This window comes from Pinus tabuliformis, chromosome 7 (assembly GCF_031772625.1).
Source record: "Pinus tabuliformis cultivar Carrire ecotype Pingquan chromosome 7, CPIR1, whole genome shotgun sequence".
NCBI lineage: Eukaryota > Viridiplantae > Streptophyta > Pinopsida > Pinales > Pinaceae > Pinus > Pinus tabuliformis.
Genome location: NC_142293.1, coordinates 377,959,608 through 377,985,764, shown reverse-complemented (window position 1 = coordinate 377,985,764; position 26,157 = coordinate 377,959,608). Strand labels below are relative to the sequence as shown.

Genomic DNA, 26,157 nt, shown 5'->3' with positions numbered 1-26,157 from the left:
TCTACACACAAATACCTTTCCAACGACGTAAGAAGTGTGTCAATCAGAGTTTGTATGAAAAAATTATGCCACTCAGAAGTTGACCTTCATGTTTTCACACCTATAGTTCAGGAGGATGCCACATCATCCCCCATTATTCATTGAAAATAGGATAGCCACATGTTTTTGATGTAAAATACTCTAGAAGAGTCTATTTTGTAACTCTAGTTAGGAGTTGATGTAGTCAAAATTAACCACTAGCAGGCTATGAGGTTGTGTTATAATCGAGCCATTGGGAGGAAGAGGCATTCCATTCTTTGGAGAGAATTTTGTTCCATAGCTAAGCAAAGATAGCCATGAGAGTTAGGAGGTAGAGCACACAGAGAATATTTGTGCACTATAGTAGCCCATGGGCCACAAACATTACTTCTTTGTACCTGCAGCCATATTTCCAAACAGAGAAAGAGAGCGAAGCGACCTCACCTTCCAGCTGGATTTTCTCCCAAAAGGGTTTCTTAGAGAGAATATCTTGTGTCTTGTGTGTGTGTGCCCTTATTTTATCATTCTCTACTTTTGTGCATAATTTCCATTCGCATGCATCCACTAATTACAGTTAAATCCACATATCTTAAAGTTTAATAAACTGTAATAGTGTACAATTTTCAGATTTTTAATATAATATTACTAGATCTAGCATGACGAAATATCTAGTGGAATATCCACAATAGTTTACGGATCAGATACATGTTCAAGTAAATACCCCATTTACTAAACCATTTGTTATTTTTCTGCATCCAAGTCTTCTTTCTTTTGCACAATATTCTATTGAGGACAACCTTAGGCCATCTGCCCTATTCTATTTGCTCAATTTTTTTAAATATCTTATGACTCGCACCATAGGGATTGATTCAATATGGGCGGACCCCATTTCACTTAACCATATATCATAAGGAAATTCACTTTTAATTTTGAACATGTTGTAATCAAGCTCTTCTAAATTTTCTCAATTTGTTTCCAATGTATGTCGAACGCATTTCTGGCCCACAGTTTAGAACCATAGAAAATCACCGGAATCACTTAAAGTCCAAAAAGAGTATGAGTGGTCTTCCAATCCCATAACTTTGCCTCTCTACACCTATTTCGAAAATCATACAATGCTTTCCAACGCCCCAAATTTCTTTTCTTTTTGCAACCTTCCCGACTTAGATTTTGGTTGAATTCAATTCTAAGGTATTTGTCATTTGCAACTTCTTCAAGTGTGTTTCCTTAAATGTAGAACTTATGTTGGTTATAATTTTTTTTTTAGAAAAAAACACCACTCTTGTCTTACTAATATTTACTTGCATCCCCGCCCTTCTACAACAATGCTCAAGGGAAAGTAAGTGTTCTTTCAAAGAAAAAGTAGATTTAGAAATCATAATAAGGTCATCCGCATACAAAAGAAGCCTTTTAAAAAACTCGCCCAAATGGACACCTTCACACCCTTGTGAATTTAACCAGTATTCAAGTTTGTCAATAGATAAACCAAAAAGGGTAGGAGAAACTAGCCATCCATGCTTGACCTCAATATCACTTCTAAAAATTTCGGAGATGCAAGTTTTAATTTTGACTTTCACCTTTTCATACAACCTATGAATAGCTATTGTAAGATGCCTAGGAACCCTTAGTTCCTCCATTCTATTCCAAATCTTATCCCTAGGGACCATGTCAAAGGATTTTCAGAAATCAACAAAGCAACAAAAGGCTTCTTCCTTTTTCTCCCAAACTTTTTCAATGATGTGGCTTAAAGTTATACGATGATGAATTGTGGAATATTTAGGTTTGAAACCTGCGTTCCCTTTATCACATTTATCTCTTTCTTCTACCCACTTGCTGAATTTATTTTCTAGCATGCTTCCAGATAACTTTACAAACAATAGGTTTATCATTATGATCCTATAATTAGAGGGATTATTGGTTTATGATTCAATGCTTATTGGGAAAACATAAAATACTTTGACATCTCCATCTTACTTCGAATGCCAATGGGTTGGATTGCTTATAGAATATAATAAAATAGACTTGTCTTGTCAAACGGATTATTTTAATTCAAGTTCAGTTTATTTTTTATTCTTTTTTCTTTTTGCGGTGGTTCTGACTTCCTTGAAGATTAACTATAGATTCAATGTAAAGTATATCGGGCGGTGGTCTACTTGTAACACTCCATGGGATGGTAGAATTTGTCATATTTGTGATACTAAGAAGACAAAAGATGAAAAACACTTCCTTTTAGACTGCCCGACTCTTGCTCATATCCGCTCTCAATTCCCTATCATCAACCACACCTCCAATCTTCTTGACTTATTGAGCCCAACTATAGCAATCTTGGAATGCTTCTTTCTCTGCTCCTTGATCACTGAAACAAGATTTTGAAGAATGACAATTAGACTCCCTTTTCTTGAGTGGATCCTCATCATCGTCAAAACAACTATATATATATATATATATATATATATATATATATATATATATAATGTAGCAACATTGTCAAAATCCTAAAAACCATATTCCAAAATAAATATATTTTTCAGTAAGAAAAAAAGTTGTATTTGTATTTATGTAGGAATATTTACATACTGATTAGGTGATATGCTTTGTCAGCAACATAATGTAAATATAGCAGAAAAAACAGAGCCCACTGCGATAATAGATGTATTGAATGCAAGGCACAAGCTATAATCTAAGAGAGCATGAATGAGTATGAGAGCTCATAAAAATTACCTAGATAACTTCCAGGTTGATATGGATATTAGATAGATATAAGACGAAACTGCCCAGCTAATATAAAATCAAGGACAAGTAAAGAGATCATACCATCTAGATATAGGAAGTATTCGTTGACGAAGGAGAATACCTGTTATATACCAAAAACAAAAAGGATAAGTACCCGACCAAGAGACGTCTTCAATTTGGAAAGAGGCCGAGCCTATTTGAAACTCCATTTTCCATATGCCAAGTTGACTCACTAGTCCCTTCTTTGACAAGATATCAACTTCCTAGTTTTGTAGTCTATCCACATGATTAATGCAGCAGTCCTTTTTCCGGTTCCATAAAGCATCTATCATGTTCATCCATCCTGATAGTATGGGAAGGTTGATGATTGATTTCCTTTTGACATGATCAATGATAACTTTGGAGTCCCCAAAGATGTGTAGGTTCGGAATGTTCAAAAAATTACCCATAACAATAATATATCTTTCACATATATAAAAAGCATTGTCTAAACATTATAGGTTTTTGACAATTTGGACTGATTTTTTTTTTTTAAGTGAAATCTCAAACTTTGTCATTTAAAATCAAATTTTGATTACATATATGGATTCAACACCCTGAAAACCCATAACACTCAAATTGTAAAGAGTTCACAACTTAAACTTGTGAGTACAACAAATCCATACAAAATTTTAGACAAATTAAAAACCCTCCAAAACAAACATATCTCATAAACATATCAGATGATAGACTAAACATATATAAAGCTCCCTTATTTATCCACGGTATAAAGTCCCCTTATTTATCCACTTGAAAAATGACTATATATTTGAAATCACCAAAAACATATAATATGTTTAAGATAAATTTCACTGAGCCTCCGAGTTTCTTTATCGACTAATATCTCTGGAAACGGGATGGAACAAGCGTATGTTCCAACAAAAATTACTCTCTTAAATTCCTTATCAACGAAGGTACGTGGAAACCAAGAGTTTTGAGAATGGAAAGAAACGTAGACTTCACAAAGTATTCCCGTCAATATTAATTAGAATCTTCGAATATCATTCTCAACAAATGTTTAGAATTTTCCTTTATGAACAAACGTTTAGGATTCGAAGGAAACGACACACCACTCAGTGTCTCATGTGAAATACTTGATGTTTGGATTTTATAAACGTAGACTTCTAATACTTGAATTTTTTATCCATGAAGATGCATGGAAACTAATCGGCTAAAGAATGGAAAGAAACCTTCACTCATCTCACTGTCCCAAGTCTTCCGGTCAAATGGATTATCACCAAGTCATTAGTTTACGATTTGAAAGAAACATAGTCTTCACCAAGTCTTCAAGGACCGCAGGGGAAAGATGAAACATTTGAGATCTGGATTTTATGAAATGTAACGGTCAAATGGATTATCTTTGACATTTTTTTTCTTCTCTTGAAGATCTACTCCCTTATGGAAGGTTCTAAATGTAAATGTAAATATTATTTGAAAATGTTTTAATGAATTTAAAAACCATTCATATTCATTTATCACAATAAAAAAAAGCAACGTATTGAATAAATAAATAGATTATTATTATTATTCTAATTAAAATTAAATAATAAGACAACAGTTATATATATAAATAGATTATTATTATTCTATTAGAATTATATATGAATGAGAATAAACTCAATCAAAACTAAACATCTAATAAAATAGACTTTATATCCCACATTATTTTCATATTAACTTAAAGTACATCCTGACCTCCAATAAAATAGTTTTTATATCACACATTATTTTCATATTCAATTTAAAATCCACCCTACACAAACTAACTCTTTTACATCAAAATTAAAATAACCACATAAATTACGATATATCTTAGAGACGTGAAAAGTGGGATGTTAAAAGTCACATAATTACTATACCTTGTCAAAGACGGCTACAGTGACCATTTGAATGGGATGTTAAAAGTCGCGCAATTACTATACCTTGTCAAAGACGGCTAGCGTGACCATTTGAATGGTATGAACTGAGGACAGTATATTAGCAACATCCACTAACCCAGCTATTCATCTTCTTCAAATTTCATGATCCATGCAGTAGTAGGGGCTAGCATGCAAATGAGAATGGAAAAATATAGTTTTATGTGTCTGGCCATGTTTCTGCTTTCAAATACTCTCCACTATTTTGGCCAACTTCCTGCACTGATTTCCGGCGTTAATGCTCTGTCGGCAGATGGAGTGGCGCTTTTAGAAATCAAGTCATCTTTTACGGTCCCTCCCAATGTTCTTTCAAGCTGGACAAACCACAGCTCTTCCCATGTGGATCTCTGTACCTGGGAAGGTGTCCACTGCAGCACCCATGGAAGGCGGGTCGTTTCGATTTCCCTGCCATATAAAGGTCTGTCTGGCCATCTTTCCAGTGCTATAGGGAAAGTGGCGGCCCTGAAGAAGCTCGATCTTTCCGGCAATAGCTTATCAGGCGCTATCCCTCGCCAAATAGCCAACTGCACTCAGCTTCGTCAACTCAATCTCGCCAACAATTTCTTCACAGGCTTCATTCCTCCTGATATCGGAAACTGCAGCCTTCTTACCGTTCTGAATATCACTACCAACAATATCTCTGGTTTTATTCCGCCTGCACTGGGTAATCTGATAAGGCTGACTACGTTGGTTTTAGATACAAATAATCTCACCGGTATCATTCCTTCGTCTGTCGGTAGGCTTGCCAGCGTTCAAACAATCACGGCATATTCCAACTCTTTCAATGGCTCTTTACCGCCCGAAATCAGCAACTGCAGTCAGCTGCTATTTTTGGTCTTCTTTAGCTCCGGATTACAAGGCGAAATTCCGCGGAAAATTGGGAATTTGAAAAAGCTTGAACTAGTGTCACTGTTCGACAACTATTTGACAGGTAGCATCCCTTCCTCCATCGCAAACTGCAGCAGCCTTGAATATGTTTCGGTTTATCAGAACTCCTTACATGGTACGATACCGAGGGAAATAGCACTGCTCGAAAATCTGATAGAATTAATGGTTTTTGAGAATCAGCTTACAGGCTCAATCCCTGCAGGACTCTTCAGCAGACTGCAGAACTTGGAGGTCTTTGATGCATCTAACAATCATCTGACCGGAGCTATACCATATGAAATGGGCAGTCTGAAGTATTTGACATTCTTGAAGCTCGCTTTCAATACCATGTCCGGGCCAATCCCTTTAACTCTTTCCAATCTTACAAGCCTGCAGACCCTGGATATACAATACAACAACTTCGAAGGCACTTTGCCTCTAGGAATTGGCCTTCTTCCCAGTCTGACAGAGCTGTATATCAGTGGAAACAACTTCGAAGGTTCACTGCCGGCTGGGCTTGGAAACTTCAGCAAGCTGAATGTTCTAGATTCAGATTCCAACGGATTCAGCGGATCGATTCCTTCTGGGCTATGCAGCGGTGGGTCGTTGACTCTACTTGCCATCTCCAATAATCGAGTGGAGGGCAACATCACCGGCCTTCTGCCAGACTGTGTCTCACTACACCGCGTCCGGTTGCAAAACAACCTCTTAACGGGCTTCATACCAAGTAATATTTCTAAGCTTTCCACATTGTATTACCTTGAGATTTCTTACAACAACATCCATGGAGGTATACCTTCTTCCCTGGGACAGTTGCAGAACCTTACTAATCTCCTCCTTTCCCATAACAATCTGACCGGTGCCATTCCTCCCGAAATAGGAGAGTTAAGTAAGCTGGGAAAGCTCAATCTGAGCCGAAATAATCTCACTGGAACGATTCCTCCAGAAATAGGCAATTTAGCTAGTTTGGAGATTTTAGATCTCAGCGGAAACTCGCTGGAAGGCAGCATACCGGCAGCTCTTGGCGATCTTGTTGTGCTTTCAACATTAAATATGAGTGTAAACGCATTGACGGGAAGCATCCCCATTTCTCTGGGAAATTGCAGACAATTAAGCGAATTATACCTGGCTAGAAATAAATTGAGCATGACCATTCCTTTGGAGTTGGGAAAGCTTGCAGCCAGTCTCAGGTATAACTTAGATCTCAGCTGGAACAATCTATCAGGTTCTCTTCCTCCTGAGATAGGAAGCTTTATGTTACTTGAATCCTTAGACGTCTCTCATAACCAACTCTCTGGTCAAATTCCCGAGTCTTTCACAGGCCTCATAAGCCTGGATCATTTCAACTTCTCCTTCAACCTGTTTACAGGGGGCATTCCTTCATTGAGGGCATTTTCACAAGGCCCGCAGAGTGCATTTGAGGGCAATCCAGGCCTTTGCGGTCCTCCGACAACTAAAAATTGTTCAGATTTAGAAGGTGCAAGTAAAAGGAACAAATTAAGCTCAGTTGGAGTGGCAGGGATTACCGTCGCCTGTATAGGGACCATAATCATTCTCATCCTTGTGCTGAGGAAAACATCAAAGGCGAAGAATAATAGAAGACATAAGAAAAAGGATGCTGAAACAGGTATTTCCTCAGATGATCGACAAGGTCTAATCAAATACGGAGATATAGTAGAAGCTACTGAGAACTTCAGCAATGATTACGTAATCGGCTCTGGCACATCCGGCATGGTGTATAAGGTAGCTGTTCCAGGACGAGACAAAATCCTTGCTGCCAAGTGCTTAAAACTGGCAAATCATGGGGACGATGATTATCGACATCGGTGTCTGAGACAAGAGATCGAAGCTATGAAGAACGCCCGTCATAGAAACATCCTGCGTCATCGAGACCTGCTAACTGTTAATGATGTGACAGTTCTTGTGTGTGACTACATGGTTAATGGATCCCTGTGGGAATTTCTTGGCGGGGCATCGAAACCCAATAAGAAGCTGGACTGGAGGACTCTGTATAACGTCGCAGTTGGAGTGGCAGAGGGACTCAAATATTTACATCACGACTGCGTACCTCCAATTATCCACTGCGACATAAAATCTGCCAACATATTGCTGGACCATGAATATGTAGCACACATAGCTGATTTTGGACTTGCCAGGCTATTGAAAAATCCAACAATAGATTCTGAATCAAGTTCTCTCTTTGGAGGAACTCATGGCTACATTGCTCCCGGTACTAAATCTCCGTATCTTTACTCTCTAGAATCCTTAATCAGTCGCACCGATTTATTGTTGTTATGAGGTCATCATATTCTATGTCATGCTATGCTAACAGTAGTAATTAATATCCAATGATTGATGTTATGTGCAGAATGTGGGTATGGAGTGAAGGCATCCACAAAGCAAGACGTGTATAGCTTTGGAGTGGTGCTATTAGAGATGGTAAGTGGAAAGCCCCCCGTGGTAGAAGAGGACGATCAGAAATTTGTGCATCTGCCTGCATGGGCTACGAGGATGATGACAGAAGGAAAAACAGATGAAATAATAAATGAGGATTTGAGAAGCGGCGAGACTATTTCTTTACATAGTAATATGAAGGATGGAATGGTGAAGATGATCGAAATTGCCTCATTTTGCACTCGACCTGCTCCCAGTCTCAGGCCGTCTATGAAGGTAGTGCTTGACATGCTTGTTTCTCCAAACAGATGGCAGGGCAGCGATTTGTCAGAGTAATTATAAATAGGGCATCAAGAATATTACGTGGAAGGATTTCTATTTACAGGAAATTGCAGTTTCATTGTCTGAGGGATGGTCTTTATTTCTTTGCAGATGTACTTCTAGGATAAATATAAAATAAGTATCACAGGCGTGATCTTAGCTTGTGACTTTAATAAGTAGGACACCTTTTATCTGTTATTCTGTCAATTTTATATGATGTCATAGCCTGGCATTTAGATAGCCATCTCGTTTTAGGCCATCTTCTTAGAGTTTGGTAACTTCAACTTTGTTAAAACACATATTTTTGTTACTGAAATTGCATCTCATAATTATTGTTCAATCGTAGCTGTAGCAAGTTCTATTGGCAAATTCCTGTTAAGAATGTGGTCGGAAAGAGAAAATAAATGTGTGAACCTTAACCATGATCTATTTTTGGGCTTCTGATTTCCCCATCTTCTCGGTATTTAAGATTAAGGTTTATTTTTTTATATTTATTTGTGTCGAGCAATTGGCTAGAATTCTGTCTCATTCTCTCTCATCTATCTCATTCTCAAATATCTTATATTTTACGATTATTGATAACAAGCAATTAAACAATTGAATATAAATTAATAAAATAAATTACATTCCTAAAAAGTTAAAGTAACAAATATAACTCTAATATTTTATAGAATTTTTTACACACTTCCCAACATAAAAAAATGTTACACGAGTTTTAAGACACAATTTTTACTATTTGAAAAAGGATTAGACGCAAATAAAGGTTTAGAAGGAGTCAATATATTCATTTCATTCCGTGTTAATACAAACAAGGGAGCCACTGCCGTGGCTGTAGTCCCTGCCGCGGTCTACCACAACAACACAATACAAACGCTTTGTGCAACTTGTCTTGTAGCATGCAGAAATACAAAGACAATCAAAAGAGTTGTTCCGAGATGGCTACATCCATCCCTCTTCATCTCCCTGTGGCTCTCCGGTGATTTTGCAACCTTGAAAGGATCGTTCATGGTGCCTGTATTGAGGATTGGGCATGAAATTGAGCCAATACAATTCTCTTACAAGCTTACAGAAAAATTATTTTGACTAGCATATCGGTGTAGGATACAATCTCAAAATTGATGGAAGGTGTTGTCCTGCAACACGATCCGATGGATCATTGAATGAAGGGTTCCGAGTGAGGTTGCTATATGAACGTTTTGTCCTGCCGCCGAAGCTCTGCCACTTCTTGAAAATACACTTCATTTTGGTCACCTTGCTTGATGTCTGCACCATCCTTCTGAAAGGGTACTAAAGTTATCGTTCTTGCTTATCCAAAGGCCTGTGCAGATCCCTTGTCCCTTCTTTTTATAATAACTATCACAAGCCTAATGCAGATCTCTGTTATGGATTGTGATAATTTAAAATATGGAATATCAGATATGCAAGAACAACAAGATATGGGTGATCTATTTTACTAGCATTCGCAGGTCTGCTTCGATAAGCAATAAACCTCCAAGATTGATATTATAAATGGCCCCTTCTGTAACGCAGTTGATAGACACTAACTGTAGATTATACTGTAATCGCTGAAACAAAAATGCTATGTCAGGAAATCCTAACTTCATAAGCATAAATTAATATTTCTGCACACCTTTCTCTTTTTAAATCTAATACTTAACCAAAAATTTTAAAAACAAACTCAAAAGCAGTCTTCTTATTGCATAGGTGAAAGATTGACTTCCAAAGTAATTTTAAATAACTAAATTTAAGACCATACAAAGCAGGATTAACACTGGACACTATTTATCCCACACTGTTATTATTCTCAACACCGATGACTGTTGATGCACGGAGCCCCCTCCAAAGTGACAAATACAACCTCCTCGTCATAGAAGTAAGTTTGTTCGAGCTTATGTTGATGATTTAATGATACTTCAAACTTATTCGGATTCGTTAGACCTTATGTTTAGTTTGTTCATGACTGGTAGTTTTTAAGATTCACTGAAGTATGGCGAAATGGCCAATATTAATAGTTTATATTTATTGATAAAGTTATGTTTTTAAATAAATTTAAAAATGGTTTGGATAATTAAATATTTTTATGTTTTGGTCAATGAAGGATGATAACAATGATGCAGCGTTGTAACTAACCCAATTATTAATCATATCTATGATGCAGCGCTGTAACGAACCCAATTCCATAATCCTATCTATGCTGCAGCGCTGTAACGAACCCGATTCAGCTCTCCTTCCCTGAATTTCTCGTAATCATGGTTCATAAAGTCAAGTCTCATGAGCAGACAGGATCATTTGTTGTTGAAACCATGGAAATGGAGTTCGAGCTTAAACCCTTTTAGTTGCGAAGAGTAAGGAACCTGTACTGATTTTTTGAAGAGTCTTAAAATGGATCTTCTCAATTTGGAATCTTGGCATCATGAGGCCTTTCAAATTGCAGCTGGCCCGCTTGTCATTAATTTTATAATTGTCTTCCTGATCTCATCGTTTCTTCTTGTTGCTGACGATTGTAAAAGAGAATATGTATGCATGTTACCATGATAACTCACACTGAAGAAATTAAATGCATCACTGCTTCTTTAGGAGCACTATATTCCAGTCAATCCAAAGATTCAATTCAAGAAAATCCAAATTCAAGTCGCTACTAAAAGCTTTAATATATTTACTTATTTATTTAAATAAAATATTAAATCTTAATAAATTCAAGTCGCTGCGAAAATCTTTAATATATTTACTTATTTATTTAAATAAAATATTAAATCTTAATAATTGAAATAAAATAAAATATTAAATATTAATAATTGAAATAAAATATTAAAAAGATAAAAGAGTAAAATTTTTTTGGGTAGCATGCCTAACATGCATGCACCACGTGTGCACTCCACCTGGCGTTTTCTCAATACAACAACTGTTTTGTCGATCCCACAGCTTCTCTAATCCTCTACTTGACGTTTTTTCAATACAACAACCGCCCATGATTCCTGAGTTTTATGTTCGGGGACTTTCCTGAGTTTGATATGTTTCTCATGGCCGGCTGTCCTACCTTTTTGTTCTCAGGGCATCGATTAAGAGTGGTGCATCTTTTTGTTCTCAGGGCATCGATTAAGAGTGGTGCATCTTTTTGTTCTCAGGGCATCGATTAAGAGTGGTGCATCGAGTTCTCTGACGGTCTCTCCTACAGTTTAGTAATTGAAACCGGTCCAGCTAGAGGATTAGACGACTACCTCCTATAAAACCATAAATGTGACACCATTGAAAGAAAGGGAAAAAAATTAATAAAAAGTAAAAAACCATTCTAAATATATATTATATGAAAATGAAAATAATCGGTGAATATTAATTTTGAGAATAAACTTTTTTTATATTTCTCTAATAATTCAATTATTTATATCTTTGAAAATAGACCTTATTTTTATATTTCTCTTATAATTCAATTATTTATATCTTGCTTAAAATATATACCATCTTGATGAATCACCTACTACTCTGACAAATTTTTCTTCCCATAACTACGATCAGTGTTTCAATGCCTTACCCATTTAATATAGTGCTCTTAATCAATTTTACCCCAATAAGAGTACTTCACAAATATCATTTTTTAAAAATAACATCACTTACCATAAAACGTTTTATATAAAACAGAGTTAATAGAAAAAAACTGCACACCGCATCGTATATATCTGATTTGGACATTTCTGCGCAGAGCAGATTCAAGTCGAAGAACGGTGGCTTTGTATGGAGGCTTGTCGTACACCACTGCTTCAGAACGAATTCATCCATGAGCCTCGAAAAGGTGCTCTTTCATTTCTACCTTTTCGTTAACAGATTGGTTGACTCTCCCGACGGTTTTCTAAATATGGAATGCAATGAAAAGGGTGCCCAATTTACAGAGGTCGTTGCAGATGCCACCTTTGACCAGATTCTCCTTCACAAAAGTCCTCACTATATTCAGGAACCGTTGTTTCCTTTGAACCATTCTATTTGTGCAGACCCAGGTATGTGATTGAAAAACCTCCTAATTACAATCTGCATTTAATTAATGATTTGAAAGATGTTTTCTTTGTTACAGTTTACTATACACAGATGTAGAAAACAGACTTTTCTACAGTATATATTTTTTTGTCAGTTACAAATTTGATAAGAATTGGGTAGAATCCCAACTATGGTCGAAATATAATCAATTTTTTGAGCACCCAACAGTTTTGTTCCATTTAAATAAACTTAAATTATAATAAAATATGAACAGAATTGTAATTCAATAAAAACTCTACTTTTCCAGTTTTGCAGAATATTTCGGCTCATTCTCTCGAATGCACCAGAACACCTTAAAGATCTTGAGAATACTAAATGAGAATACTAAATTAGGCATTTACCGTTATTTACCGTTGAGTTTTTGAGTAAGTTTTTCATGTTCAATATTATTAATATCGCCAGTAAATAAAAATAGTTAAATAAAAACAGTTAAAGAAAAAAATGATGCATTTAAAGCAGAGGAAATTAAAGAATAAAATGGATGCATTTCTCATTGAGTTTTTAATTAAGGTTTTGGTAATTTCACCTTCAAGCCAGGGTGCTAAATTTATGCTTTAAATTAACAGGTTCTCCATGATCCTCTGTAGGTAGATCCCTTGCAGCTAGCGAAATAACACAAAATAACAAGTAAGGTACTTCTCTGGAGTTAGCTGCATCTGAAGTTTGCCCAAATACATAAAGATAGTCTGATACATACCAAGTCTGTCAGGTCGCAAACTACAATGCCACTGCCTTCCACAATGCCATCTTGCAGACTCAAGCAACTCAAGCGTGTAGATAACAGAGCACGTCCAAAGACTGCAATTGTAATCTTGCAGACTCTTCTGAGCAGGTCCAAAGACTGCAATTGTAATCTTGCAGACTCTTCTGGGCAGGCTGTTACTATCTTTTACCATACCATACCAGAGTTGCATGCTAATAGCCATATGGAAGGGGCCTTGCATGCTAATAGCCATGTGGAAAGAGCCTTGGTATACATGTGGAAAGGACCTCGAAAAGGCTACTCTCTCTACAATAAATTTTCATTTTTAATAAAAATGAATAAAACACATTTTCAAAATTTTATAATTATTAAAGACAATGTAAAACTATAACAACAAATATATAACAACAATGTAAAACTAGAACCTGACACTACGAATTTTCTTACGTTTATATAACTTCCATTATCTTCGTCTATAAATTACTTATTAGCAAACTACTTATATAAATTACTCCATCTTTATCTGTAAATTACTTATTGGTAAACTACTTATTGGTAAACTACTCATTTATGACACGCACCCTAAATAATTGGACCTCAAATTTAAAGTAATTTTTGTTCACCCTCAAATACGTTTGAGAATAAAAAATTGTTCCACAAAACGTCAAATTTCCGCGACCCAGACTCCAATTTTCACATTCCACCGGGTATTCCGGTCCACCGATATGGCTCTGATGTAAATTTCCACGACCCAGACTCCAATTTTCACATTCCACCGGGTATTCCGGTCCACCGATATGGCTTTGATGTACATTGCGCATTGCCTCAATAAGTCTGTACCCCTATATGATTTTCATGGAAAACGTTTTTTCTTCCACTATTGATAGCACGAAGCACAATGTATGTAAAACTTTGGATAACAAAAACTTTTCATCTGTAAAAACTTTGGATATCTTATATTTACCCCGAACATAATGTCTTGAAATCTGCGAAGCGCACAATAAGACCCCCAACTTTATTGTCCAATCAAAAATTACATAATAAATTTTATATTATTTTGTAATATGAAAACTTTGGTTAAAGTTGTGATGTACAGCAATATTTTTTGGTCAAACAAGAGATTAATACGCAGTCAACGCACAATCGATTGCTAAGAGTCCCAGGCAGGGACTAATAACACTGCGGTATCATTTTACTCAAGTTAGAATGAACCATATGTACATTCAACTAAAAGACAAATTTATATTAAATATAAACCAACTCAATAAATTAAAAAATATATTCATCCATTCTGTTAATACAAACAACACAACGGTATCATTTTACTTAAGTTAGAATCAACCATAGGTAGATTCAACTAAAAGACACATTTATATTAAATATAAACCAACTCAATAAATTAAACAGAGTTTAATAATGGTGTTTATTGTCTATGCTTTCAAGAGTCTCTTTTCAATAGCCTTTTGAAAGGGTAGATCTCCCAGCAAATATACAGTTTAATATTTTGTGAAAAGGATCGAGGTCTAGTTGTATGAGATAACAACAAGATAGGCTTGCCACATGGAGTGTATGACAGACACATGACTACCATAACATACAAGCCGACATATTTTAATTGTACATCGTGTTTAAACTCTATTGATTTCCTTTTAACTATTGTAAGGACATGGTATGTGCCAAATTCTAATATGGGAACCCCTGCATTACACATGCATGGCCATAAAATTAAACAGAACCAACAGGACCCACTCGCATGGATTACACTTGCATGCCCACAAAAGCAAAGGAAATGGATAAGTGAAATATGTCCATGCATATCCGGTGGGCTTGTTCTACGTGTGCAATCCATGGTGAAGGAAGCTTTAGCTAAAGAAGGTACCTTTTGTGATTAGCAAGAACTTTTACACAACAGTAAGTATTTGCAGGGGTTGTCAAATCTTAGTACAGGAAGGCGTACATGATCGTTGCTATGGGATAAACCATAGGAAGGCGTACAGGAACGTTGTGATGGCATACAACTAATTTTCTTCTAACTCTACCTCACCCAATGCAAAGTTTCCACACATACGGGATAAACCATAGGAAGGCATACATGCACGTTGTGATGGCATACAGCTAATTTTCTTCTAACTCTGTCTCACCCAATGCAAAGGTTCCACACAAAAGGCTTGGCATGATTGCAATATTCGTGCTAAGGTAATGGAGCATGGCTCACTTGTTCGACTTTATGACAGTAGGTTTTTGAAAAATGAAAAATCCTGGGAAGTTGAGGATATGATGGCTCAGACCCTTCTAGATCGTGTACATCTCAAAAGCTAGTGCAATGAGGTAGACTATATCGGATGGCTAGTTGATGAGAGGTTTGGTAAATGGTAGTCTGTTGAAGTTTTATTGGTATTTTGGGTAGATGTTCTTTACTCCATCTCTCTTATTTTGAGTGTGATTTAGTTGCAATTTATTTTACTATGACACGGTCAGTATGGATATCAAACAAATGTAAAAAATTCCTATCCATACTTTTGTTGAAATTGTAATTTCAATTGCAGTAACAGTTGAACAGCAGCGGCATACTCTACTTCTGCAAAAACATGTAGATTTTCCCTTGCGATACGATCATATCACAAATCACATTTCTTTACCCTTGCCTTAATTTTGTTTACCTTTGTCTTCTGCGATTAAGACCTTGCGACGCAATCGCACATCGCACATCGCAACTTTCATCCATTGCGCGTTAAGTCCTCCGCCTTGAATCTGCCGATTGCGATACTACAATACGATCACAAATCCCATTTGTGTTTTGGTTCCACTCTTTTGTATCCACCGATTGCAATATTGTGATGCGATATTATCGCATATCGCAGATCGCCCATCTCTCACCTCGCCTCAGGCTCCCGATATGTTTTTGCGATGCGATCCCGCCGCTCATCTGCAGATCCGACGACTGTGTTTTGTTCTGACTTTTTGTACCCCCTCCACCATACCTTATTTATGCTTTAACCTACCTTTGTGTTCCCAAGGAAGAAAGAAGGCTTTGCGCCATTGCTGCTCACCAGCTGCATTAAAGAAGAAGAATGGCCGAGAACAAGAAGGACGCGCCTCGAGCAGGTAAGTGCATTAAAAGGAGTATGGTTTCTTGCGTATTCCACTGCGTCCAACTCCTGCAGGTCAACAGAGTACCAGAAATGGTTGATTTTGTCAGCAGACTGTATCAGAGGCCCATAACATTTTGTAAATGCGGTTGGTGGTCATTTTTGACCCCTTCACGCATAACCTGGAAGATATATATAGTTTTAGTTTATCTTTTCTGCAAGTAGTCGAGACAGAGTGAGAGAGTGAGTGAGGAATGTGAGAAGAAGCACAGCAGTGCATCTGTAACATGCAGCAGCGAGTGATTGTAAAAGAAAGCCGCACCAGCAAAATGGAAAATACAGCAGACACAACAGTCTGAATGTTTTTTTTGTAAATCCCTCTGTGAGAGAGGAAGACTCTTTGTAACAACAGTTTTATTAATAAATAGAAATCTGTTGGTGTGTGTAAAAACTTTGTCCACCGCACATAAATTATAAGGTTCCACTGTGTTAAAGATCCTGTGCTGACAAAACAGAGCGTCGTTCTCTGTTCAACTTTTGTTTTTGGAATTTTACCAGAAGAATTCCCAACAAGTGGTATCGGAGCTAGTCTAGGATCTTTGAAGGCATCAAAGAAGCTGAAGGAAGGTTCTTTTTGTTGCAACATCCTCTCCAGCAGCGTGAAGGCTCAGGCAAAAGAATCCAAGGTATTTTCTCAAGTTCATTTTTTTTTGTGTTGCCGTTGAATACAGTCCGTGATTTCTAAACATAGTCAAGTATTGCAAGAATGGCTGGCACCAACATCAGCAATAGGATGGGTATGAAGCTCCCACTATTTGATGGAAAAAATGATCACTATTGGGCAATAACAATGAAAGCCTTGTTTGCTTCTCAAGACTTATGGGAAATAGTTGAAGATGGTTTTAAAGAACTAGCAGATGAAAATGAGTTTAATAATCTAACTCAGGCAGAGAAAGATCTGTTGAAGAGCTACAAGAAGAAGGATTCAAAAGCCCTCTTCTTCTTGTATCAAGCAGTGCATGGAAGCGTGTTTCCAAGGTTAGCAGCAGCTAAGACATCCAAAGAAGCATGGAAAACCCTTAAAATAACCTATCAAGGCATGGAGAAAGTGAAGACAGCAAAACTGCAGTTGCTGAGAAGAGATTTTGAGAATATGTGCATGAAGGAGTCAGACAATATTGACTCATTCTTCACACATGTGATTGGTCTGGTCACACAAATAAGGACTCATGGAGAAGTTCTTGAAGAAAGGAGGATTGTGGAGAAACTATTGAGGAGCCTACCCTCAAAGTTCCATGTGATTGTCACCACCATAGAAGAGACAAAGGATCTCTCAAACTTTTTAGTTGATGAACTTCATGCATCACTAATAACACATGAGCAGAGGTTGAGTAGAAATGAAAACTCATCTCTAGAGCAAGCCTTCAAGACCTAGATGTCCTTTGGAAGAGGAAGAGGTCAAGGCAGAGAAAGCAAGAGAGGAAGAGGTAGAAGCCAAAACAGAGGTGGAAGAAACAGCCCAGCAAATGCTCAAGGAAGAGGCAGCAATCCAAATTAGAACCAAGGTCAAGGCAGTAGCCAACAAAGTGGACAATATCATGCTCAAGGACAAAGGTATGAAAAATCTAATGTCCAATGCTATTATTGTAAAAAATATGGGCACTATGCCAGTGAATGTAAGAAGACACAACATGATATGAATAATAGATCTAGTGCAAATATCACTAGAGAAAATATGAGCCAAGATAATGTATTGATAGCTTGTAATATGGCTGAAACAAACAGTGAAGACATATGGTTTCTAGACTGTGGTTGCAACAACCATATGACAGGAAACATAGCTTTGTTTTCTGCTTTAGATCAAAGTGTGAAGTCACAAGTCACACTTGGGACTGATAGTAAAGTTTTTGTTATGGGTAAAGGAGAAGTTAAAATATTTACAAAGAAAGGTGAAAAGAAAACCATAGCAGATGTCTATTATGTTCCTGGAATGAAGTGTAACCACTTAAGTATTGGACAGCTTGTTCAAAAGGGGTACAATGTTTTCTTTGTGAATGATGTATGCACCATCATGGACAGAGCACCCAGCAAACGCTGTATTGCTGAAGTGAAGATGACGAGGAATAGGATGTTCCCTCTCAGAATAAAGGCAGATTTGAAAAACAAAGAAGTAATTGCAGCAGTTACCCAAGAGGCTTTCCAAATCCAACCAAAGGATTAAAATTGGTTGTGGCACTTGAGATTTGGACATCTCAACTTTGGAGGTCTTAACTTGCTGAGCAGAAAAGGAATGGTAAGAGGATTACCATTGATAGAGAAGCCCGACATCCTTTGTGAAGGTTGTATATTGGGAAAACAACATAGAGAAAGTTTTCCATCAGGGAAAAGAATAAGTGCAAAGGCACCCTTAGAAATTTTCCACTTAGACTTATGTGGACCAATGAAAGCTCCATCACTTGCAGGCAGCCAATATTTTCTAACATTTATTGATGATTTCACCAGAAAGACTTGGGTTTACTTTCTAAAGAACAAAAGTGAAGTGTTTGAAAAATTTCGAAATTTCAAAGCACTTGTTGAAAATCAAAGTGGGCTGCGCATCAAAGTTTTGAGAACTAACAGAGGAGGTGAGTATATCTCCAAAGAATTTTTACGTTTTTGTAGAGAAAATGGAATTCACAAGCAATTTACAGCAAGGTACACTCCGCAGCAAAATGGAGTAGCTGAAAGGAAGAATAGGACCATCATGGATATGGCGAGGAGTATGCTAAAGGCAAAGCATTTTCCAAATGATTATTGGGCTGAAGCTGTACATTGTGCAGTATATATTTTGAATAGATGCCCAACAAAAGCTGTGATGAACAAAGTGCCGGAAGAAGCATGGAGTGGGAGAAAGCAAGGAGTCACCCACATGAAAGTTTTTGGATGTGTGGCCTATGCACACATTCCAGATCAACTAAGGAGGAAGTTGGACAACAAAGGGGAGAAATGTATCTTCATTGGATACAGTGAGGAATCCAAAGCTTACAGGTTGTATATCCCATCTACCAAGACGTTTTTTGTGAGTAGAGATGTTCAGTTTATTGAAGAGGAAGTTTGGGATGGAAGCATAGAGAAAACAGTGAATGTTAAAAACTGTTTATCTCATGATGAAGATGATGAGGAGATGGCTTAAATGCATCCCCAAACAGCAGCGCCAACACAAGGATAGCAAGGGACACCCTTGAGGAGAAATGAGAGTGCTTCTCCAAGCACACCACAAGGAGGAAATTCAAGTGCATCTTCAAGCACTTGCACACCGAATGAAAGAGGTAAGAAATTCAGAAATTTAAGTGATATTTATGACAAAGGAATGAATTCCTTGTTTGATTTGTACTGTCATGTTGATAACCTTGTTCATTTCGAAGATGCAATTAAAGATAAGAAATGGATAGAAGCAATGGATGATGAAATCAATGCCATAGAAAGAAACAAGACATGGGATTTAGTTGAGCTACCAAAAAGTAAAGAAGTCATTGGAGTTAAATGGGTCTATAAGACCAAGAGAAATGCTGAAGGAAAAATAGAAAGGCACAAGGCAAGACTTGTTGTCAAGGGATACAAGCAGCAGTATGTGAGAGATTATGAGGAGACTTTCACACCGGTTGCAAGAATGGAAACCGTGAGAGCAGTGCTGTCCATAGCAACACAAAACAAATGGAAAGTTTACCAAATGGACGTGAAGTCATCATTCCTAAATGGAGTGTTAATGGAAGAGGTTTACATTGAACAACCTCCAGGCTATGAGAAGAAAGGCCAAGAGCACAAAGTGTGCAAATTGAAGAAAGCTCTTTATGGGCTGAAGCAAGCGCCAAGAGCATGGTACAGTAGGATAGATTCCTATCTACTGGAAAATGGATTTGCAAAGTGTGAGGGAGAACCCACTGTCTACATCAAAGAAAAGGATGGTAAAATTTTAATTGTTGTATTATATGTTGATGATGTGATTTTTACAGGTAATGATGACTACCTCATTGAAAGTTTCAAATCAGTCATGAAAGAGGAATTTGAAATGACTGACATGGGTTTGCTGAAATACTTCTTAGGAATAGAAGTAGATCAAAATGAAGATGGAATTTTTATTTCGCAGGCAAAATATGTAAATGAAGTGTTGGGCAGATTTAACATGCAGGACAGCAAGGCAGCTATCACTCCCACAGTAACGAGATTAAAACTCAGCAAAGAGGACAACAACAAGGATTTTGATCCTAGTTTGTACAAGAGCATAGTTGGCAGCCTCATGTATTTAACTGCAACTAGGCCAGATATAATGTTTGCTGTTAGTTTAATTTCCATATTCATGGAGAGGCCAAAAGAAGCACATTGGCAGGCAGCAAAAAGAATACTAAGGTATGTCAAAGGTACAAAAAGATTTGGTAGATTATATACTTTTTCAGAAAGTTCAGATTTAGTTGGATACACAGATAGTGATTGGGATGGAAGTGTGGATGATCGGAAAAGCACATCCGGTTATCTCTTTCACATAGGTTCAGGAGCCATTTCGTGGGCTTCTAAGAAACAGCCCATTGTGACGTTGTCTACAACAGAGGCAAAATATGTGGCAGCTACAGCAGCAGCATGTCAAACGGTTTGGATGAGAAGAATGCTAAGAAGTTTATGCCAAGAGCAGGTAAAAGGAACAGTGATTTTTTGTGACAATAGCTCAGCTATTGCCTTGTCCAAGAATTCTGTTTTTCACAAACGAACGAAACACATTGATACAAGGTTCCATTACATCAGAGAATTGGTGAACAATGGAGAAATTGTTTTACAACATTGCAGCACTCAGGAGCAGATCGCTGATATTCTGACCAAGCCTTTGGGACAGAAAAGTTTTGAGCTTTTAAGAAAACGTTTGGGTATGACTGAAAACCCAGCAGTTGAAATTAAAGGGGAGTGTTGAAATTGTAATTTCAATTGCAGTAACAGTTGAACAATAGCGGCATACTCTACTTCAGCAAAAACATGCAGATTTTCCCTTGCGATGCGATCATATCGCAAATCGCATTTCTTTACCCTTGCCTTAATTCTGTTTACCTTTGTTTTCTGCGATTACGACCTTGCGATGCGATCGCAGATCACACATCGCAACTTTCGCCCATTTCACGTTAAGTCCTCTACCTTGAATCTGTCGATTGCGATACTGTGATACGATCGCAAATCGCAAATCGCAAATCCCATTTGTGTTTTGGTTCCGCTCTTTTGTATCCGCCGATTGCGATATTGCGATGCGATATTATCACATATCGCAGATCGCCCATCTCTCACCTTGCCTCAGCCTCCCGATATGTTTTTGCGATGCGATCCCGTCGCTCATCTGCAGATCCGATGGCTGTGATTTGTTCTGACTTTGTGTACCCCCTTCACCATACCTTATTTATGTTTTAACCTACCTTTGTGTTCCCAAGGAAGAAAGAAGGCTTTGCGCCATTGCTGCTCACCAGCTGCATTAAAGAAGAAGAATGGCCGAGAAAAAGAAGGACACGCCTCGAGAAAGTAAGTGCATTAAAATGAGTATGGTTTCTTGCGTATTCCACTGCGTCCAACTCTTGCAGGTCAACAGAGTACCAGGAATGGCTGATTTTGTCAGCAGACTGTATCAGAGGCCCATAACATTTTGTAAATGTGGTTGGTGGCCATTTTTGACCCCTTCATGCATAACCTGGAAGATATATATAGTTTTAGTTTATCTTTTTTGCAAGTAGTCGAGACAGAGTGAGAGAGTGAGTGAGGAATGTGAGAAGAAGCACAACAGTGCATCTGTAACACGCAGTAGTGCGTGATTGTAAAAGAAAGCCGCACCGACAAAATAGAAAATACAGCAGACACAGCAGTCTGAATGTTTTTTTTGTAAATCCCTCTGTGAGAGAGGAAGACTCTTTGTAACAACAGTTTTATTAATAAATAGAAATCTGTTGGTGTGTGTAAAAACTCTGTCCACTGCACATAAATTATAAGGTTCCGCTATGTTAAAGATCATGTTCTGACAAAAACAGAGCATCGTTCTCTGTCCAACTTTTGTTTTTGGAATTTTACCAGAAGAATTCCCAACAACTTTTATGGGTCACCCGTACTTGTTGAGACAATCCTCTTGTGAGAGACACGCAATTCATAAGGAAAGGAGTTTCATTTTCACATAAGGGAAGGAGATTCATTTTCACTTGTAAATTTGTCGCTTGTCGTAGAATAGTTCTTGTGGAGTTTCATATGGAGCGAAGCCTTTGGTGTGGGTGGAAGGTTTTGCTTAGATACCAAGAGTTACATTGCAATTTGAAAGTTCTCATTGAAACCCCTCTTTATATCCGTGCTGAAACTCTTCTTTATATCCATCCGAGATATAACAATCGGATTGTAAGCATTCATCACCAAGTTCGTAATCCCTTGCAAAAAATTGCACAAAGTTGTGTTTTCTTGAACTCTGGAAAATGAATTCATGTTCAAGAAGCCTTTAGCAATCTTGCTCCATTAACTTATAGGTGTATATTAAACACACAAGGTTGTCAATTTCCTAACTTCTGCCAAGGATATGTTGCCCAAAGAGCTTGTAGCAATCATTCAGGAGGGTATCATTTTATCTTTCATTGTGCAATTCAACTTAAATTATAGGTAGGGAATGACAACCATCTATAGTCTAAACTTTGTCCAATTCAACTTAAAGTCTAAACTTTGTCCAGTTCAACTTAAAGTATAAGGAATGACAACCATCTATAGTTTAAACTTTGTCCAATTCAACTTAAAGTATAAGTAGGGAACGGCAACTATCTATATTCTAAACTTTGTCCATTGATTGGTAAGAATTCTTAACCTAACTATTGCAAAACTTGTAATATCTCATGTTATGGTAGAGTTGCAATACTTGTAATATAATGCATTTATGTCATTTAGTGGAAGATGCTCCCGTGGTCAGCCTTCACAACTTGTAAAGAGTTGATGAGGGGCTGTGAAAGTAGTAAAAACAATATATGTTATAACTCTTTTGGATAAAGCTCAGATACATGGGTCGGGGCAAGAAAAGAAAAGACAATTAACAATATTGGTTACAACCTTTTACGCATAGGTAACTAAGAAGGTTATAGCCTTTTACCCTCACTGGAGCCATCAGTAAGAAAAATCCTTTCTCCATTGACCTGTGTGAGCGAGCTCATGTAGATATCAGGCTTTAGGTCGAGCACTCAATGGACTATAGGTGCGTGAGAGTCAATGGACTATAGTACATTGCTGCCGTTACTAAATCTACATGTATTTACTCTCTAAAATGCTTAATTAGTCCCACCAATTTATTGTTGTTATGAGGTCATCATATTCTATGTCATGCTAATAGTAGTAATTAATATCCAATGATTGATGTTATGTGCAGAATGTGGGTATGGAGTGAAGGCATCGACAAAGCAAGACGTGTATAGATTTGGAGTGGTGTTATTAGAGATGGTAAGTGGAAAGCCCCCCGTGGTAGAAGAGGATGATCAGAAATTTGTGCATCTGCCTGCATGGGCTACGAGGATGATGACAGAAGGAAAAACAGATGAAATAATAAATGAGGATTTGAGAAGCGGCGAGACTATTTCTTTACATGGTAATATGAAGGATGGAATGGTGAAGATGATCGAAATTGCCTCATTTTGCACTCGACCTGTTCCTAGTCTCAGGCCGTCTATGAAGGTAGTGCTTGACATGCTTATTTCTCCTGACAGATGGCAGGGAAACGATTTGTCAGAGTAATTATAAATAGGGCATCAAGAATATTACGTGGAAGGATTTCCTATTTACAGGAAATTGTAGTTTCATTGTCTGAGGGATGTTCTTTATTTCTTTGCTATTAGGATTTTAAACATGTACTCATAGGATAAATATAAAATAAGTATCATAGGCTTGATCTTAGCTTGTGACTTTAATATGTACGACACTTTTTATGTGTTAACCTGTCAATTTTATATGATGTCATACCCTGGCATTTCGATAGCCATCTCGTTTTAGGCAATCTTCTTAGAGTTTGGTAACTTCAACTTTGTTAAAACACATATTTATGTTACTGAAATTGCATTGGGTTTGATCCATAGATCTCATAATTATTGTTCAATCGTAGCTGCAGCGCATTCTATTGGCAAATTCCTGTTAAGAATGTGGGCTTTTGGGCTTTTGATTTCACCATCTTCTCGGTATTTAAGATTAAGGTTTATATTTCTTATATCTATTTGTGTCCAGGAATTGGATCCCTATACGGAGGGGATACTTGGAGAGAAATCCTTTTACTCGAAAGATGTAGAGTGAGGATAACAAGAAGAGCAGTAGATCTACATTCCTTAAAAACTGTCGGGACAACAATCTCATTCCTCCATTTGCCCAGGTTAACCCCTTCTTCCTCATTAGTATTTATTCTGGTTTTTTGCTCTTATTGTATCATCATTCTTCCACCCTGATGATGGATCCCACTTGGGATTTGAAACGTTGGTATAAAGATGTTCAAACTGTGGATTCTCTGATCACTGATTCAAAAGGCACAAGCCACAGATCTCTTAAATCCAAAATCTTATCCCTATACGGAGGGGATACTTGGAGAGAAATACTTTTACTCGAAAGATGTAGAGTGAGGATAACAAGAAGAGCAGCAGATCTACATTCCTTAAAAACTGTCGGGACAACAATCTCATTCCTCCATTTGCCCAGGTTAACCCCTTCTTCCTCATTAGTATTTATTCTGGTTTTTTGCTCTTCTTGTATCATCATTCTTCCACCCTGATGATGGATCCCACTTGGGATTTGAAACGTTGGTATAAAGATGTTCAAACTGTGGATTCTCCGATCACTGATTCAAAAGACACAAGCCACAGATCTCTTAAATCCAAAATCTTATCCCTATACGGAGGGGATACTTGGAGAGAAATCCTTTTACTCGAAAGATGTAGAGTGAGGATAACAAGAAGAGCAGCAGATCTACATTCCTTAAAAACTGTCGGGACAACAATCTCATTTCTCCATTTGCCCAGGTTAACCCCTTCTTCCTCATTAGTATTTATTCTGGTTTTTTGCTCTTCTTGTATCATCATTCTTCCACCCTGATGATGGATCCCACTTGGGATTTGAAACGTTGGTATAAAGATGTTCAAACTGTGGATTCTCCGATCACTGATTCAAAAGACACAAGCCACAGATCTCTTAAATCCAAAAGCCTAGTTTTAAGTATGATATTTTTTTGGAGTTTTTAAGTATATTTTTTACTAGAATTTGGTGAAAACAATTGTAGTAAAATTTTATTTTTTGTTGTTTAAACTGGTTTTTTGATTACATATATGGATTCAGCACCTTCAAAAACCAATAAGACATTTCGACTGTGAAAAATTCACTTATTAAACTTGTGATTTCAATGAATCCTACCAAATTCTAAACAAATTAAATCATAAAATAAACTGGAAAATTTTCTAAAAAATATCACACTCTAAAACTTTTCTTTTACCATAATTAATGAAAATACGGCAAAGACATTATTAAGATTAAATAACATACATCTGTATCCAAAGAAGATAAGTTGTGATATAAATATAATTTTTCCTTGATATTCTTTAACCATTGGAATCAGATTTTAATTGGTTTAGCTTATGGGATGAGGTTGATGTTCATCTCTCCCATTTCCTTCATTCAGTTTTTCTGAGCAGAAACATCATGATATTTATACAATAGGTAGACTTCATATTTATACATCATGACGAGCAGAAACATCATGATATATGATATTTATATAAAATCTTCTGGTAAATATTAGAGTATTCGAATTTCTTTATCCACTAAGTCCTCTCCTCAGATATTAAAGTCTTCCAAATTTTTTAGTAACATGGAAACTACTTGGTTTACGATATGAAAGAAACAGTTTTCGCCGTGTGTTCAATGTCCCTCAGAAAAGATGAATACTTGAGATCTGGATTTAACAAAATGAGTTGGCATCTTTTATTTTTCTTTTCATCCCTCGGAAATGCTTATAGGAGGGTTTTTTAATAAATAATATAAATAAGTAACAAAGTAA

At 37.1% G+C, this 26,157-nt stretch overlaps 2 protein-coding genes across 2 annotated transcripts; both read left to right on the top strand.

Moving 5' to 3' along the window:
• Nucleotides 1-4,803: 4,803 nt before the first annotated feature.
• LOC149247562 (uncharacterized) lies at nt 4,804-8,463 on the top strand. Its single transcript, XM_089455900.1, has 2 exons — nt 4,804-7,803; nt 7,942-8,463. Exons 1-2 carry the CDS (start codon nt 4,812-4,814, stop codon nt 8,301-8,303), a joined length of 3,354 nt encoding a protein of 1,117 aa, XP_089312026.1. The 5' UTR covers nt 4,804-4,811; the 3' UTR covers nt 8,304-8,463.
• Nucleotides 8,464-16,088: 7,625 nt separating this feature from the next.
• On the top strand, nt 16,089-23,861 carry LOC149247561 (putative inactive receptor kinase At5g58300). The gene is made up of 2 exons (XM_089444591.1): nt 16,089-16,122; nt 23,500-23,861. Exons 1-2 carry the CDS (start codon nt 16,089-16,091, stop codon nt 23,859-23,861), a joined length of 396 nt encoding a protein of 131 aa, XP_089300717.1.
• The last annotated feature ends 2,296 nt before the right edge of the window (nt 23,862-26,157 follow it).

Bases quoted from the DNA above. Each gene is read 5' to 3' on its own strand.
- LOC149247562 (XM_089455900.1), top strand. From the start codon at position 4,812: ATGATCCATGCAGTAGTAGGGGCTAGCATGCAAATGAGAATGGAAAAA. The intron at 7,804-7,941 runs GTACTAAATCTC...TGTTATGTGCAG, and splicing joins TCATGGCTACATTGCTCCCG to AATGTGGGTATGGAGTGAAG.
- LOC149247561 (XM_089444591.1), top strand. From the start codon at position 16,089: ATGGCCGAGAACAAGAAGGACGCGCCTCGAGCAG. The intron at 16,123-23,499 runs GTAAGTGCATTA...TGTTATGTGCAG, and splicing joins GAAGGACGCGCCTCGAGCAG to AATGTGGGTATGGAGTGAAG.